The sequence below is a fragment of the Ambystoma mexicanum genome, chromosome 11 (genome assembly GCF_040938575.1).
Source record: "Ambystoma mexicanum isolate Mex_15411 chromosome 11, UKY_AmexF1_1, whole genome shotgun sequence".
NCBI classification, from domain to species: domain Eukaryota; kingdom Metazoa; phylum Chordata; class Amphibia; order Caudata; family Ambystomatidae; genus Ambystoma; species Ambystoma mexicanum.
The window spans coordinates 304,650,181-304,668,811 of record NC_090934.1 but is presented as its reverse complement, the minus strand read 5'-3'; the positions used below and the strand labels follow the sequence as shown (position 1 = coordinate 304,668,811).

General features: G+C 44.1%; 1 protein-coding gene across 1 annotated transcript in view; it reads left to right on the top strand.

The window, feature by feature from the left end:
- Nucleotides 1–18,631, top strand: part of SDC3 (syndecan 3) — a 677,421-nt gene that overhangs the window by 537,510 nt on the left and 121,280 nt on the right. Inside the window, exon 4 of the mRNA XM_069623022.1 lies at nucleotides 13,588–14,171. Within this exon, the coding sequence (XP_069479123.1) occupies nucleotides 13,588–14,171 (584 nt within the window). The remainder of the gene's footprint in view (nucleotides 1–13,587; nucleotides 14,172–18,631) is intronic.

Here is an 18,631-nt window from a genome sequence, read left to right as displayed (position 1 = left end):
GTTAAGGGCTCGCATCCAGGGGGGTGACCATGTACAGTGGTTTCCACAGCTCTTCGCTGGAGCACACCACATCCAGGAATATGTTGCCAAACTGTATTCTCCTAAATCCTTATTACTTTCTTCTGATTTCCCATTAAGGTGTCCAACTCTCCATTGGACAGAGGTCAGCAGGGGCAGCATGGTGGCTTCGGATTCCAAGTCGATGTCGATGCTCTTCGAGATCTTTGCCATGGACTTTATCTCCAGAATTGCTCATGTGTTGCAGGTACCTCTTCCCATCACTGTATGCTGCTTCACCATACATAGGAGTCCTTACATGAACCTCTGCGCACAGATCATCGGGTACCGGCAGATGTTGCCCATCAGGCTGCGACTGACCTTGGTTGTCTCTGCTGTTCATTCTCGGGGTTGTGCGCTCCCATGTTGGAGCGCCATATGGAACTGATGCTCCAGAGGCATGGCCATGCGTTTCTTTATATAGTCTTAGCTTTGCAGTGCTGATCCAGTAAATATCGCAATGAGCAGCTTATACTCACTGTTTTGAATGAGTGTTGTTGGCTCTAAAGAAGTACCGCATGGGCATTATATTTCAGTCGCTTCCTTTACTATCTGGGGGTACTTCTGTCCTGTGATTACTTGGTGCCAGAACCTTTGGGACTCTGGTTGTGTCCAGTTCACCCCCACAGGCTTGCATTGGCCATTGTTCCCATGGTCTGCTCCCAAGTATCACATAGAGGTTTCAGTTTGGTGGCCGCTCTCGTGGCTTAAAGCCCTGCCTGGTCATCGGTAGAGCACTCCCATTTGTGGTCACTTCAGAGCAGTTCCATGTACTGCGTGTTCCAGGGTCGAAGAATAGCTTTTAGTTTAAAAAATCGCAAGCAAGTTGGGAATGTGGAGATGTACCCCACATTGTGATGTGGTGGCAGGCATGTGATGGCAGCCTTTCTGTTTGAGTTTGGACAACCACTTCCCCCCACTAAGAACTGCCATGTTCCCATTATTGGTGGGTGGTATGTGCCTTGTCATCTTAATGGTCTTACGAGCAGCCTCATGTTGCCGCAGATCCTCCGCTCACCCAAAAATGTCACCTTGTTTGTGATGAGAATTGGGGATGCCATCACCTGGCCCATGCACTCTTTTTTGATTGTCTGCCTCGTTCGGTTTCCTCCAGACACATGGCCAGAATTATACTGGCTCCAAGAAAATGGCAGTATGGCAAGCCTGTCCCTTGCACCGGAGAGAGATTTGATGTTATTGGGGTCAATATCGTGCAACTTGATGGCCACTGCTAATGAAGTCGTATGCAGCCACCTATCTTTGTGGAACAGTGGCACTGACCCTGGTTAACCCCAACCCTTTGTCTAACAGATTGTAAATGGAAAAACAATCAACCAGTGCGGATGCTGTGGAGTGTACCACCAAGGAGGACTTCAAGGCATTCACAGTATCTTAGAGCTCACACGTGCACACAATAGTGAGTTGTGGTACCTGCTGCATTTCCGCTGGTGCATAACCAAGCAAGGGGCACCTTTGCCCCTCAGCTTGCCAGAGGAATTGGCTACTTGGTTCTGAAAGATGGTGTTGACAATGCCTCTGAAGGAGCTTTGACGGGTATCTCGTATTCATATTTGTTTCATGTAAATCCTTTAGTTTTCAGGCAGGGCTTCAACTTGTAGTATTGCTGCACTCATTGAGTCTATTGAGTTGATAACTCTCACCCATGAGCCAGCACCTTGTATGTCATTGCTCCCTTTCCTTTCCCTTGGTTTTGTTTACAAGGGATATTAAAGCTTCTATTTGGCCATCAGTCTAGTTCTTCAGTGTCTGGCCTTGTCAGTGTTTTAAGTGCTATGGGTGATTATGCTCTTCCTTTTTGCTTAGACTTGATTAAAGCTCAGCAGTTAAGCGAGTCTTTTCTTCAATTTATTTGATGTATGTGACATGTCAATCATAGATGGGACACAATGGTACAGTTTAAGTTTTTTAGTGATCGTTTTATCAATGGGGATGAAATGGTGCAAGGCTCTTTGTTTCCAATTAGGGGTGTTATCCCAAACCACCACCTCATTGAGAGGTCTCCTGCTTCCGTTGTCGAGGCTTACTTCGCACCCTGGGGTGAGCTGTGCAGTCTTGCAACTACTACCTGGGATGCCCTAGTGCCTAAGCTCTCGCTCCCTCTTCCTGCCTCTCTCTCCTTCTCTACTCTCCTCTCTCCCCCTCTCTCCTTCTTTCTCCCCCCTCTCACTTTCTCTCCTGCTTTCCTTCTCTTTCCCTCTCGCCTGTGTCTCCTATCACACGTTTGCTGTGTTGTCTCCCCCTCTCACTCCCGTCTCCCCTCTCCACTCTTAGTTCCTGTTACTTTGTTTAAGGTGCTGGGACAAAGAGGCTACCTCTTTTTCTGTCATGCTGCCGGGATATAGAACCTGTTACTCTCTGTCCTTCTATGCCGCTCTCCCAATGCCTCCTACTTCACCTTTCTTTGGAGGGTGAGGGAATTGTTCTGTTATTGACTCCTGTTTGAACTGCCTCCAGCTCCTCTGTGTAATTTAGGATTTTCTCACACTTATGACGTTCCCTTCCAATGTCACTCTTCACCCTCCTCCTCCTACACCTACTCTCACCTCTTTTCCTTCCTCTGGCTTCTTCATCCTGTTACTACACCTACTCTTGCCCCTCTGATCAGCTTTCCCTACTCTCCTGTTCACTCTCACCCCTTTACTCTTTCACACTCTTGCACTCTCGCTCCTACTCTTAACCTTTCAGTCTGTTCATCCAAACCCACCCCCAGCCTCTCTCTCCTGAACACACAACAATTGGTACCACTCTCTCTGCTCTAACACCTTACGTCATGCTCTCCAATCCGGGAAAAATCCAATCTCAGTCCTCCAACTGCTCTGCACTCCTCTATGGTCTCTTGGTCCACCTGTCCCTCCTCCAACTTGACCTGAACACCCTTCCCCACACACACCGCCCCTGGACTCCCATTGGGCACTATGGTCCCTGTCCTGCCTAACCCAGGAAGTCTTCCAAAGGGTCTTAAACACTGCCTCTTCCTCTAGACTCCATTGCAGGCCACATGGTCCTCCTGCTCCTTCCCAGATTTGTTCCAGGTTCCCTGTATCTTCAAGTCTTTTTAAGTAAGTTGTATTTAAAGAGCCTGGGGAAAGTTTTTCTCTCCCTCCCGCTACTGTGCTTCATATTGTCCCTGCTAGTCTCTCCCATTGCCACTGTTAATGAGTTCCTTTTGGGGTTTGTGGTCTTACTCTGCTGGGTCCTCTCTTGGTTGTGTCTGAGCTGGGCTGCACTGAGCTACTAGGCGTTGCTGCTGCTGTACTCTGGACCCCTGTTGTGACATAGTGGAGCCTAGAGTTGTTCCGGGGCTCCTTTCTAAGTTTTTTATGTTGGGAGGTTTAAAACCGCAAAACATTTGTTGAAGCAAGAGTGGTCTAGGCCAGATTTGTCTATTGCAGCCAGGGCACTTCTGGGAGATGTAGTTTTTAAGTCTCATTCTTATGGAGGGTGCAAGGACTGCTGGTCGCTGTAATTCCTGGGTCCAGTACTGGATTCTCGGGCTACACAGACCGAGACCGGGCAGAGGTGTCTAAGTACATAGATTGGGAAGGTGGTACCACTAGCTCTGCACCTATCTAGGCACTTTGGCGCTCCCCCATGCCGCCCCTGTGCCATGACCCTGTCGCGTGCATCTCTGAACTGTCCAATAATCCACTTCAAACTTTTGCGGAAATTGCTTAGTTTACCACATTTGAGAAATATGCTTGTTTTGTTGTTGCTCTGCCCTTTATGTGGCAACCCTCTGCCATGCTAACAGCATACATGATATGATATGATAGGTTATTTATAACGCGCTTAATACCCAGAGGTTTCTAAGCGCCGACCTGGGTATCGAACCTGTGGTGCTCTGTCTCGTCTTGCTTCCAAGGCTAGTACGTTGCCACTGAGCTATCCTCCCGAGACATGTCCTCGTACCATCTGTTCTAGCTGCTTTTGCTTTTTTGGAGATATCCTGTTTCCCTTCATTACCCCAGAGATCACCAATGCACCTGCCTGGTCCTTGGTGCGTCCGAGCGATATGGCCGATTCTTGAAGTATTTGCCAATGTACTTGAAACAATCTGTAGCCCTGGATGACCAATGCCTACACCTCATCTTGCATTCACCAGACCTAGAAGGGTAGATGTGCTTGCTAGTTTACTACCATTTACTTAATGTATGCCAAGACACCTGCAATTGCCACAGCAGCAGAGCTATCCTATATTTGCCACCTCCCACCGCTAGCCTCTTACCCACCAGGCCTCTCTTTCAGATCTGCCAGAGCATCTGGCGACTATGTAAATGGCAGTGGCGTGCAATATGAATCCCAGTCACAGGACATGACCCACTTTTTGCAAAGAGTTCATGGTCATCATTGACTTGTTGGTCGAAGTAGAGAGTAAATGCTTTTATCACTAACATTTAAATGTCCTCGCCCAAGTGTGGAGTATAGAACAAATCAGTGTGTGTACCTCCTTTCCTGCAAATTTTAACAGGCATGACCAGTTGCCAGCGGAGGCACCTACTTTTCTTTCATGAAGTAAAAATCGGCTCAAACCATCCATAGCCCCCAACTGGGGCACTAGTAATGACAGCAGCTCATGCCCCTGGAATGGAGGAATTGAGCAGATGGACATGTCAAACAACAAAGTCTGGGGCCGTAGCCACAGTCCGTGCTGCTCTACCTTGCGCCGATACTACTGACTTGTTACACGGGACTGTAATATCGACCACCTCCTCAACACGTTTTAAGTTCTCCATGCTTTGATATCTGTTTAAGCAAACCAGTTTTTGCCTGCTTTTTACTTTGATTTATCCTCAGGCTGGAGATAGTTCAATTTAAAAACATATAAATATCCGGTTCCTGTAGAGCTACTCTGTGTTGTGTAAAGGTGGGATTTTGTGTGTGCGGTGTCAGAGACAGGACTATTTTAAAAGCGGTTGCACTAACCAGCTTGCATGTATAATCCCACCTCATCAAGGGATGGCTCCGGACAAGCTGGTGTAGCCACTTTCAGCAAGAAGTGAGGCCCAGTATCTGTGAAATTCCGGATCACGCAGTTGGAGTCAAGGGATGCACAGTAACTGCACGGCGCTTGTTCTTTAATAAATAACCTGTATGCAGAAAAGACACAAACTTTAAAAAGTAGATTCACCCAAAGGCAAAGGGTAGGAATGAACTATAGCAGCAAAAGGAAGATGACGAGCTGTGCTTACCTCAGATGCTCACATCGGATCTGGACGGATGCTTGGAACATAAAGTAAACATTACTGGAAAGTTGTCATAGCAATCCATTCCGCGACAGTAAGGGAGTGGGCAACGAAAGAAGCAGATCTTGGCTTTGTATGTGAACACAATGTAACAAGCTCAGCAGATGAGGGAAGCTGTTTCCGCGTAAAAAAAAAAACGCAGTTAACTTGAATCGGTAAAAAGCACTTGCGGAGAACAGAAGAAAAAGTATGTACTTAAAAAAAATCAAGATAAAATATTCTCTCATTTCTGGTGATTAAAAATGTTTTACATTGAATTTAGCTATGTTTTCTATATTTTGCTAACACCTCATTCTATTTTCATGACTTAAGTATCGTTCAAGACTTTTTTTTTAAAGAAAGGTGGCAACATTTTTGTCTGGTGCCTGATTACGGACAACCCGAGAGTCAATTTGGGGGTAACCCATATGGGGTCTTCTGCTATATGTTTTTAGTGGGGCTCATCAGATGTCTGCCCAAAACATTGGGGCTTGGTAAGGAGAATATTGGTGGGTATCAGGAAGGATAGGAGTGTTGTCTCTCCTTGAATAGATGTCGCAAAAGAGGCGGTAAGAAATTACAAAACCTGGTTAAGATCATATAGACTTGCTCTCTATCAAAAGGATTCAGAGGCTATGTTGGAGCAAATTAACAACAGTAATTCTAGAGACTTCTGGAAATTGATTAACCCACGAAGCAAAGTGACAATCGGTTCTGACAAACAGTATTGCAGAGTCGACATGGATCCAATTCTATTTAACACTGTTTAGATCTCCAGACTCGCCTTCGCCATCTCTATCGCCAACTGTAACTGCACCCTGGGTTGACCTCCACGAGCCTGTGGACATACTACTATCGATAAACAAGCGGAAAAACTCAAGCGCACCAGGGCCTGACGGCCTCTGTAACGAAAACTTAAAATCTGCTCCAGAAGACTAGGTAAAACTATTAAGCTTGATTTTCAAAAGATGTTCTACACATAGGAGGATCCCGCCCTCTTGGACCTCAGCAGTGATCATACTGATATTCAAAAAAGGAAGAAAAGACGACCCAAGGAATTTCCGCCTGGTCGCACTACTGGATGTCATAGTGAAGGTCTACGGTACCCTACTTCTGAAACATTTTAATCTCTGGGCGAAAAAATCACCCTGTGAAGACCCTTTACAATCCGGGTTCAAAAAGGGAATAGGAACCAGCATTGACATCCTGCTATTGAGTACATTAAAATCAAAATCCCTGGAAGGAAATCAGAAATTATACCTGGCGTTCATAGACCTCACCCAGGCTTTTGACTTAGTTAACAGAAGGAAACTCTGGAGAAAGCTAAGCGACTGGAACTGCTCGCCGGAGATCCTGGGCCCTCTACAAGCCCTAGACGCCAACACCAGCGTCTAGATCCGGCTAAATTTGAGGGGATTGCTTTCTGTCTCGATACCATCTACCCAAGGGGTTAAACAGGGTTGCCCTCTGGCTCCGGCCCTATTTTTGGCATATTTCAGGGTTTATAAAGAAGCAAATGCCGAGATGAGATCTTTTCCACCAGTAATGGGCAGCACGAAAGTTCCTAGAATCGTTAGACCCCAATTGGCTTATGTCAGCTAGCCTCCTTAACTAAATACACTGAAGACAACGACCTAGAAATAAATAAACAAAAAACAAGGAAATGGTGTTTGAAAAAAGGAACAGAAGAAGAGGTAATCCCTCATGGTTCTTGGCAGGAGATGAAGGAGAACAAGTCTCAGAATTAAAATATCTTGGGGTCTTGATTGACTCCTCACGTAAAGACTTAGCAATGCAATTACATCTACATGCAAAAATGAGAATCTCATCTCAAAGGCAAACATTTTATATAGGAAATATGGTCGCTTCTCATTGATGCCTTTACTCAAGTTCTACTGGTGGAAAGTGATACCTACAATCACTTACACAGCTGACGCCATGCCATCCCTCCCTGATCTCTTATGGCCTAGATTGGAGAGTCTCTTTTGGTGAGCAGTGCTTAACCTTCTGACTTCCACACCGATAGCACTGATTCGACGTGAACGTTCCCTCTCGTCCTTGGCGTCAATAGTAACTAGAGCATCTATTATGCTATATCGGAAGATTAAGGATCCATCCTCTCCTATGATTTTTTTTTTCCCATTGTCCAAGATGAGATGAATTCCAGAAAATGATAAATGCTGGCCATCTGGGAGAACAGATGCAAATCAATTCTAGAAGTCTGTGGCAGTACCATTGAAGAACTGGTTTTTAATCCGACCAAAACTAAAAAAAGCCTAGATGAAACAGACTGGTTTAATATGTTAGAGAAAGCATCCGCTTACAAATTAACCCAGCATCTCCCCACAACGGACAGAAAACTGAATGAAGTCCAACCATTTCTCATAAAGAATCCAAACAGAAACCCACGATTGACACTTCGCGCCAGGCTGAATATACTGCCCACAAACGAGATCCTGCAAATAAGAGGAATCTCTGCAACCAACACTTGCCGCTTTTGTAAGTCTAACCAAACTATTGAAATGTTGCGGCATCTTCTGCTATCATGCCCGGGCACAACTCTATATAGAACCCCATATCTGCTTCATCATCTGGAGAAAGCGTACTTGACAGAAGAACCCTCTGGTGGGAATGATTAATAGGGGGCCTAAGACCTTCATGGACCATAGAAGATACCAAAATTCTGGACCTAATTTTTAAGGACAAAGTAACGGAGCTCATGCCAGAAACTTGGAGTCCTCATAACTTTGAAGGGTGCTGCCTCTTTTGCTAACTTTCGAATTTACTGTGTTGAAATTGCTGCATTTTACATATATTTTATTCTTCTTCTTCGACTACTTCTTCTTTTTCTTTGCCTTTGTCTTCTTTCTGCCTTCTTCTCTTGTTTCTTCTTCTCCTTCGTCGTCTTCTTTTTGTCTCTCTTCTCTTTGGTTTGATCTTACGACTAACTTGTAAAAATCACTTTGGTGATTAAAACTCGTAAATAAAATTTTTAAAAAGAGGCCTTTTAAAAATAGGGTTTGTACAAACCTTTATACAGTATTTACAAACAGATTGCAATATCGTTTCTTACAATCACTTTAACATCAACAAACATTTCCTATGTTTTTCTCTATATACTTCCAAAACCAAATACTGGGAAATGCGATCGCGAGATCACTTCCCTCCAGAAGTCTAGACAGCATGTTTCTTTTTTTTTTTTCTTCTTTTTTTTAAACCCGCAGCGTTCAGTCTTTTGGAATCCAGGGTGCAGTACAGTTTCTTGCTCAAGGCTTCACAGTTTATTAGATGGTGCAGATTTTCGGTACAATTTGTTACTAATTTGACAATATCATTATGCAAGTGACTATCTGATCTACAGTGTTCTAGATCAAGTAGTCCTTCAAATTGCTCAGTTTACAGAAATGATCCAGGTAGTTGGCTCGATCGTTCTGTACAAGCTTACTTCTAAGTTTGGCTTTGGTTGTCCATATGGTATAACATATTGGGAAGAATAGGTTTGCAATTCCAACGTTTACAATAAAAAGAAGAGCGAAAACATCAACAAGATCATCCCCTTAAATAGCCAAATCTTCGGTAATAAAGCAGCAGCCCCCAATTTGGCCAATGTGTCCATGGACCCCTAGCTGGGTGCCAATATTATCAACTCCATAGTGGTTACCTTTGAGAGACCCAACACTAAGTTTCCATAACCATTTAACAATCCTGGATAGCCATTTTTCACCACCATAAAAACAAGGTGATGCTAGCTTAAATGTATAGGCTTTTGTTGGTGGAACAATAGTAAAGCTGCCATTCCTCAGCTGAATTGCTTTTGAGCTGTCAACATTTGCTCAGCTTTTCTTCTGAGAAGCTCTTGACTAGGTTCCAGCTGTAATTGCTAAAGCAGTTTCCCCGAAGTAGAGGATTTTGTGGTTTTAATGCAGTGGTCGTTGAAGTACCAGTTAAAATTCTTGTTCTTTACTTTGTTACTCTACACAATTATTTTTGTTTTCTTATAAATTATCTCCTGGTCAAGTTATTTATTATACAAGACCCTAATTTTTCCATGCAAGATTGAAGACCGATGGTCATAATGGACTGAACCTCTATGTCAATCTGATCCCGAAGGCCATTAACTGAATCCATCCTTGGTGGAGTCTGGATATGTGATGGTCTCTTTAAAATAAGTACTTCTTAGGATATTCTTGAAGCTAGATAGTGCTATTAAGGACCCCCAAACTCTGAGTGGTCCTAGCTGCATCTCGTCGGGGAGCCCCAACCAAAGGATGGACTGTGGTTAAGTGGGAGTTTACAATGGTGCGTTGGCAAAAAGATAGCTCAAAAATCATACAATTTAAAGTTGGTTGTGAAGGTTGACTCTTGAAAAAATCCAATAGATTCCACATCACCAACAGAACACAAGCATTTTCCAGCACGTTTTCATGATACCTTTCCCCACAATATAGGGGAGTATTTTGCCCGTGAAAGAATGTTCATGCTGACCACGACAATGTATGCCAGTGTTGCCACTAAAGGAAAACTCATGCTGACTGTCCCTACTAATAGCATTATTGACAGTGAGAAAATGTTTGCCTTTCCCAAAAAAATCAATATTCCTCTTGTAAGAAAGCACTCATGCTGGCCTTGTAAAGTAATACCAGTATTGTTACTGTAATGGGTGATTGTGAAACTGGCCATGCAATATATGCTGGGATTGCCACTGTAAGAACCCATGTTAATCATGCCAAGTAATGCCAGTATTATTGTACCGGCTCATAATCATACTGGTTGTGCAATGTATACTGGTATTGCCACTGTAAGAACACTCAGCTTCCTCAAGCCCATTATGGCAATATTGTTAACGTAAGAACAAACGTTGGTTGCTGTGATCAGTAACTCCAGTTGCAGGCTGGCTGGACTTGCACTGTACTGACACTGTAAAGAGACGCCTGTCCAGTGTGCCCAATAATGCCATCTTGCCAATGTAAAAATACATTTGATGCTGGCTGTGCCAATATATTCAAGCATTTCCCCATAAAACTGTTGCAAAGAGTTTCCAAAATAAAATATTTGCTGGCCCCATCCTGACCATTCTTCCTTTTGTGCCTCTCTTCCACTGCAATCATTGGCCACCCTCCCCTGGTATGCCGGCACACACTCACACACACTCGCCATTGATGTGCACACACAAACTTTCAGATGTTTGTGCATATTCAGACGGGTGCATGTTCACATGCCCACACACATCAACTTCTATGCTTAAACATCTCCTTGCATACAAGCATATTTACATACACACAATCCTACAATTCTTTAAAATGACTTCCCTTTTCTAACAGCTCAATATCAGCGCCAGGACTCCACAGAACGTTCCACGATGGCCCACCCCAAACATACTGGCAAGAAGCGGGTGAGGTTGGGCACCGTTGCTCCTTGAGTCCTGGCTCCTATGTAGCATGAAGGACAGAATTTCTGTCCCAGCCAGGCCACACGTGCAGCTATATACAGGAGGGTGCCTTACTTCAAAATGGGCCTGCAGTATCCAGGTCAAATTTCCAATGAGCCATGCAAAACTTGTTAAGCAAAATACGCTGGCCGTGAAAGGATCTTTGTCATGTGCTGGCTGGTGTACTAAAGTGCAGCCCAGGGAGTGCTTGGGTTTTTACTAGCCCTGTCCTGTGCCCTCCATCCCATCCTGATGGGAGGCAGAACACCCCTCTGTCGAAAATTACACAAGCACAACCTCTTATTCCTGTACTCTGACCATTTCTCCTCCCTGTTTCTTTTGCCTACCTTTTAGAAGGACCAACTGACCTCTAGAGCGTCTGACTGGGGTTATAGTGAGCAGCCAACTTCCCAAGGCAATCATGTCCTTTGACCCCAGAGGCTTTTTTGCACTGCAAAGGAGCTAAACCTTGAGCTCAGCTCAGACAGGTCAGTGGGTTTTACAGTAGCAGCAACACTGATAGCAGACACTCTATTAATAAAAGCTATTATTATTTCAAGAAGGCTGAGGTGTGGTCAGGCTTTGTCAGATGGAGACAATGCCTGGCCTCCAGGTTCTAAATCCTTTGGTGCACCCACATTTTCTTCTTTTGAAGTTTCGTGTATTCTGAATTTTGGATTACCGGGCTATCAAAGAATGCTGGCCTTCAAGGGGGGGGAAACACCCCACCACCTGTGACTTATCCCACAGTGAAGTCCTAGCTTTTTCTTATATGACAAGGTTGCACAGGATCGTTGGCCAGAAACTTGTCAGACCGCTCCACCTTTCCGAGTGCAACACCCTTTCTGTGCCTGCTACAAAGTCTTATGGTTTGATTGTGTTCATTCGTTGATGCTTCTTGGAACTCAATAGAAACGCCCTCCTCCAACCCTATTACACAAGCACATCAATTCCAACCTGGCACTTTAAGTGTAACCTCCTACACATGTTTAAAGGACTAGAGCAGCACAAATCCGAATTCAAACCTAATGGCAGAAAGATATATCCGTACACCATATGCACCGAATGTACATTGAGTCAGTCAAAACGGAAAGGACTACTGTTATGTAGATTCATACATTTTATTAAACACAAATACGATAGTTCTGTAATGAAACACCAAAAACCAATTCAATCTCTGTACAGAGTACAGGTCACATTTCCATCAATTTATATTCATGAGCAAGGGCTGACAAAGCCACCTTTCAACGATTGCTCTAAAGCTCTGTTCATGATGCCTCTGTGGGCAAAACACAATTCCTCCTTATGAAGCTTACAGCATCAATGCCGGTTTAATCAACAGAGCGCCTGCAAATGCTAGCTGTCCGTCCAAACCTAAACTAAACAAAAGCCTAGAACACACCCTTTCAAAGCAAAGCTGAAATGCAATGTTGCAATAAAATGTCAAATCGATGCAAAAGTGAAATGCACTGATAATCAATGGTAAAGAAAGTCATCCTTTTCCGAAATGTAATAACCAGCAAGAGCACCCAATTAATTCAAGCTATTCCCCAGCAATGTAACTTATTGAATGCCTGCTTCCTAGAGCAAGCAAGACAGTCCCTGTGATTTTAGCCTGTCTGGATATGACCGGATCTTCCGACAGCATCTTCTGCTTGGTCCCATCTGAATAGCCAGCTTTTATTCCCTAGGATTTAATGGCATGATGTACCTTTTACTGGGAACCCATGATCAATATACTTGCATGTCACTCCAGGGACAGTCTGTGCAGGTCTAAAAAATCGAATGCAGCTCTGACACAGGGACTCTGGAGCCCTCTCCCCAAAATGTGATGCATCAATTATTCCATTGCGTCACCCCCACCAGCTTCACGTAGGCCACCAGCTTCACGTTTGCTAAACAATTCGCAATGCTACGTTGCCGCGCATATCTTAAGGCCACGCACTTGCCTTGTGCCCAGCAAGATGATGCTCTCATCCGACAACTTCATGCTTCCCCCGGACAGAGGATAAGGTCTTTGCACGTGGCATGACTTAAGGGCTGCTAGCTCACATAATTTTTAAAAGAAATAAAAAACAAAACAACTTTTTTATCTTTTCTGGTTGCAGGTTATAAGCTTCTATGTAGAATTAAATTCTCATTTAGAATATATCCTTAAAGCATACACATTCACTAAGAGGTTGATTTCTGCAAGATAAAAGCGAATCCATTCGGGTCATCTTCCAGCGTCTATAGCTTTTCAGTAAGCACTTTATTGCATATAGTTTTAAGCAATTAGCACGTAGCGCTTTGCTTAGCTTTTAGGCGCCATATTCGATCATCAGCATCTGGTCAGGCCTAGACTAGTTTTACTTGTATTAGGGGGATTCTAGCAGGATATAGTGTCTTCTATTTTGCTTACCTCGATATGGGTGCAGACACATGTCAAAAGCCTCTGCTTGATTTGGTCAGTAAGTTGCCCAAACAAAAGTGAGCACTTGCTGGAAAGATACCATTTCTCAACGCATCTCTGATAGTTGAACCTTTTTGGGAGCTCTCCGATTTTGTACAAAATGGTCTGTTTTGGCGTGAGACTGAATTTGAATTGGAAGAGTCTGATGTGTTTCGAAAGGAAAAAAAAACGTGGTTGATGCAAACTCTTTTTCCTTATTGCGGAAATCCCTGGAGTAAGGGGCTGCAGTGTATTCTGTAAGGGATCATGAGTAATACATGTTTCTACTGCACATGACAGTGCTTACCTTATGCTTGTTGTAGGATATTGAGATACTTCTCCAAGAAAGGATTGCAATTCGAGTTAGTCCCCTTTTCTTCAGTGCTTCTTATGATGCTTATTCTGTTCTTTTTTTGTTGTTTTTTTAGACTTTGAACTAGAATCTGGGATTGAAACGGAGGTGAAGGTCACGACACAATCTGCAAAAATATTCACCACCACACCGGCAATGCTGCCTGTGACTTCTGTGCAGCCTGTGGGGACTCCGTTTGAAATGCTGCCCACCGAGGAAGGGGTCACGGATCGGTTCCCGACCAGTGTCCCGTACACAGTCAGAGGAACGTCCGCACTGGTGATCAAGGGCCGCAAAGTAATCACAACTACACCGGCCACCCCGGTACCCACCACGGCTGCAGCACCTGTGGCTGTGGTCACCTCTGCTCCTGTCGCACCCACCACCAGCAGACCCAAAGCCACCAGCGTCCGGCGTGTGCTTCCACCGATCGCTACAGTGGCAATGAGGCCAACCACTACTGAGGCGACCACGGACAGTGAGGAAATAACAGAAAGCTTTACAGATGCAGCCACATCTATACGCCTGACCACCATTCCACCACGGCCGCGGGTCATCGCCAAGCCTACCACCACGAGGACAGAAGTGGTCACTGCCGTCATCGAGAGAAGTACCGCTCCCAGCACCACGACCATGTTACCAGTCACAGAAGCTGCCCAGGTAAGCAAGACACTTCAGCAAATGCATCACATTTAGGTTTGATATGATTTTAAGATGGAAAAACACAATTCAAAACAGACTTCTCATGTTTTATGATTCAAAAATTTAAATTTCAAGTCATGTTTTTAAAAAAGGTTCATTTTAAGATTGCTCTTAACAGTGATGGCTATGCTTCCAAAGTCGTGATGACAAGCCACCAGACCATAAAATATGCCTTTGTTGTCAAAGAAGTTAACTCTGACTTTTACTCCCACGGGTTTGCACAATGGGTTGACCACATTTACCTTAGAACTGAAAATTAGAGGGACCGTGACCGACCAGGTGTGGTACTGCATGTTGTGGGTTCATAGCCTGTGACCCCACTGCCAGAGACAAGGTGTTGCACCTTTTGGAAGTGTAGTGAACATCCTGTAGAGAACCTATCAAGCCTTGCTGTATACTTACACCAACTTATTCCTATGATTCTTCTTGGACTAGAAAATGCTTTTATAGTTGTCGGGATGTGAAGGATGGCAGTGAGTCTAAGTTACTCTTCTCCGAGACTTTATTCTCTGTCGTGGCTTTCGCGGCCAATACAAGACAAAGCTCAGCAAATACCACGAGATCTACTTCCAATGGGCCCTCCCAAATGTCTTCCTTCAAATCAGCAGGCCCAATGCTTCCTGGCTGCCATACTACATCTTGGGTACTTATTAATGTGGTTGTGGCTCTCGTGAATCTTTGCTATAGATAACCTCAAAGTGAACACCCTTGCCCAGTGTCTGCCGTGTATAAAATCCCTGATATATGCCAACATATGCCATTTAAAAAAAAAACTACTACCTACCTAACTACCACTTTTCTCTTAAAACGCAACCATTCCGAAGCAGCTTCCTTTCTAAATAAAAGTATAGGAACAGTAAAACTAATTTTATAAAAACGTAGAGGAGCACCGCTCCCAACCGCTGACGCTCACTTCGGCCATAGTGGCGATGCCAAGCTACTGGAGCACAAAAGCAATATTGAGTTTATTTGATAGTGTCAAACACTGAGCCTGCCATCTAAGCAACAGCTAGAGGAGGTGGCGGTGGAGCAAGTTGCCCTTAAATGCGACCATGCACAGCAGCAAGGAGAATCGTAGCGTTCTAGCCGCTTCTCAGACCCGGCTAGTGTGGTCCAGGACAATACTAGGCACAGACCTTCTACATACTATGGGAGCTTCAATACAAGTCGGGCCCCTTGCCAGGACGAAGATAGGACGTCGAATCATGAATTCCAGTCAATTTTTCAGAGTGACTAGAAGAATGCAAATGAGCTCCGCTGAAACGGATTATCTGTACATTATCCTCCTGCTTACTCATTGGGGATAGCTTTATGGATTTTACTACTCCTCAAATTGCCGAGCACACCTCCTATCTAGAACCCCCACATGTCATCCTCTGTTTCAGCAGGTACCAACTTCATGACTTGTGTCACATGTATGCCTTACTGGCAGTGGGCGAGGGGAGGGTGTCCGTCACTGCCAATGCGGACTTCCAGGTTTAGGGTCTTGACACGAGCCGAATGCGTCCATCTGCATCATCATGGCATTGCAAAAACCGAGGACGATGGCTGCGGACTATGCCGAAACAGAGACCGCTGAGCATTACTTCGTATTTTTGTTTTATTAAGGTACATGTTGTTCAAAATAATCTTAATTCTAGAAAAGGATGACTTGAATGAGGAAGTATAAAAAAAGAAAATCTCCCTAGTTGTACACCATTTGTTAGGTTGTCTTTATATTTTTGCCTACACACTTCATGTGTATCAGGTGCTTGGTGTCGGTGGACAGTATGAACCCTGCGCTATTTGAATTATGTGCTTCGATAAAGCAAACCGTCACAGACTATGAGCACCGCACTTTATGTATCAAGCACCACCTAAAGTCAAACAAGTTCTTAATAGTCTGACGATAATCTCTTAGGTTGTTCTGAATTCTGAGTGCGGGAATTGTATGTGTTGATTTGAACTGATATAATATTTTGGTGTTGATCAGATTTAATAGAAATGCCCTGATGAAGGACTAACCAGTCCGAAATGCATTGGCTGTGATTTGGCATCTGCAAATAAATTACATGAATTGTGAGAAATTCAAAGAACGAATTAATTTGATGCATTTGCTTAAGAGTACAGCAAACCCTGAGTGAATTGTTTATTAACTCATCTAAAAAATGTCTTAAACACATTTAAAGAAGCCACTCGGATGGTATTTAGGGAGTGAAACCCACACCGAAGGCTATTGAGCCTAGGTCTTTGTTTGCTAAGAGTTGGTAGATCTTTATAGCTTGTGTTTAGCCGAGGTAGCCACACAGACAGAAAATACTGCATTATGGGTCTCATGTGCTTCGTTAAGATGGACCTACATGCTAACTAAATGCTGGACTGTTCGTGCCACGGATAGGGAGAGAGAGACTTTAAGCACTGAAGTATGTGCTTCGTACCTAGTGTAGGAAGGCGGCGCGCAGGCGCAAATACACTGCACTATTTGTATCCTAGGCGTAATATGGGCAGACATACATACAGATTGGCCCAGCCTGATCCTTATCCTGCTAAAAGGACAATTCAAACTTAACTACATACTGAAGGCAAATCTCCCCCAACATCCCCAGACTTTAAACAGAAGCTTAAGATCTTTCATATCCTGTCTGTCGTCGCCTGAAAATGGCCCTTTTTGAAGCCCTGAAGGCGGCTCTATGCTTGGCGCTCGCGCCTCTTCTAAGGCCGGATGCAGTGGATGCATGAGGCATGTGTGGCATCTCGGCTGCTCCCATGAATCCTGCTGTGTCTGATGTTTTGAAAGAGGCCTTTATCCTTCTTGTTTTTCTTCATTTCTGAGTTTAGCGCGAAATTGCGGGCTCCCAGAATGGGTTCTGTGTGTGTTTTATTGGGATGAAACGAACACCGTGCGGAGAATGCTGGGACGTCTGGGGCATGCTGCCTTCTACATGGTTAACCCAAATAACACGCCTTTTAAAATACTGAATACATTAGCATTCGAAATTCTGAAGTGGTCACGGGTTCCTTCTCGAAGTCTGTTACTATATCTGGGTCGGCCCTTTGACATAATTCACTAGATTGTCTCTTTGTGTGATCCCTCTTTAGCCCCCCTCAGTCACATTCTGGTAGGGGTGGCGAAGGCTGATATGAAAGAAGCAATTCCTAGAAACTTTTCAATGGGAAAATTGAGTCCTAAACAAAGGATGCATAGGGCTGTGCATGAAACACGGCTCAGAGATAACTTGCCCATTGGTGTAACAATCCTCACCGCCAAATCAGGATAACCTCATCCCTAGACTTATTTGGAATTATGAGAGTTTCACCCTATCGGATTCTGAAATTCACAGCAAATCAGGAATGAAAAGTTTCAGCCAATCGGGGACAATTTGGTTCCCTGCTGTGCATGGGTGATCCAATCAGCTGGCTAGAACTGTACATCAACTCTGATTGGCTAGCATTCCAACCAAGCTTGGCTCATGTCAGCCCCTGCATGCCTATCGAAGAAAAAGGAGTCGAAACTCGTGAATCCTGCTCCATGTGTGGTGCAGAAAATCTGCAGTCTTCCATGCAGGTAAACGTGACACACTGAACTAGTGCTTTTTTCAGAAAAAGATGCATCTTGGTTCAGCCACTCACTAAACTTTCTAATTTATAATCTATAAAATGGCACTAACATGATCTACCTTTCAGTTTATAATTTACCATTTTCTACTCTAATTGTGTTTGTGTGCTTTGAAAGACATAAAAAAAAGAATTCTCCCACTAAGACTCTTGAAATCATTTTAGTTCTGTTGGAAAGAATGTTCCATTAAGCTTCATCAGTTCTGCATTCATTCATTCACTCATTGAAAGGTAGAAGTGTTTGTCTAAAACCTTTGGTTCTCTAGAGGTTTTCGACCACAACTCCCAGTAGCTCTTGCCAGCATTTGGTAAAGGATATTGGGAATCGTAGTTCAAAACATCTAGTGAAACACTTGCTGTAGACTCCTGGATGATAAGGGAGCCACTGTAACACAAGATTATTTACGAGACGTTAACTGGTGTCATTGACACTCTGATTACCCCTAGAGATAATTAGTTTGTTGGATCACGTGTAAAAGAGCCAACTACTCCTTCTGAGCCTCATTCTGAAGAATGCCTTTGAAAGGGCCGGATGTTGCATGTCCATGCAGCGCAAGGGATCTTCCATGCAGATTGTGATCCATCTCTGCACATGGCGGTAAAAGGAGCAGAAGCCCCGGCTTCCGTTTAGTGGGTTCTTCCTGTCTGCAAGAGCTGGCAGAGCGAGAAATTATATAAACTGACACATTTCAAAATGGTTTATTCGTTTTTTTATAACACTCCTAATACCATATCGGAGTTTGGTTTCTAAGCGTAGATCCGGAATTCAAACCTCTGTTGCTCTGCGTGGTTTTGCTTCCAAGACCAGCGCGTTGCCCCTGTGC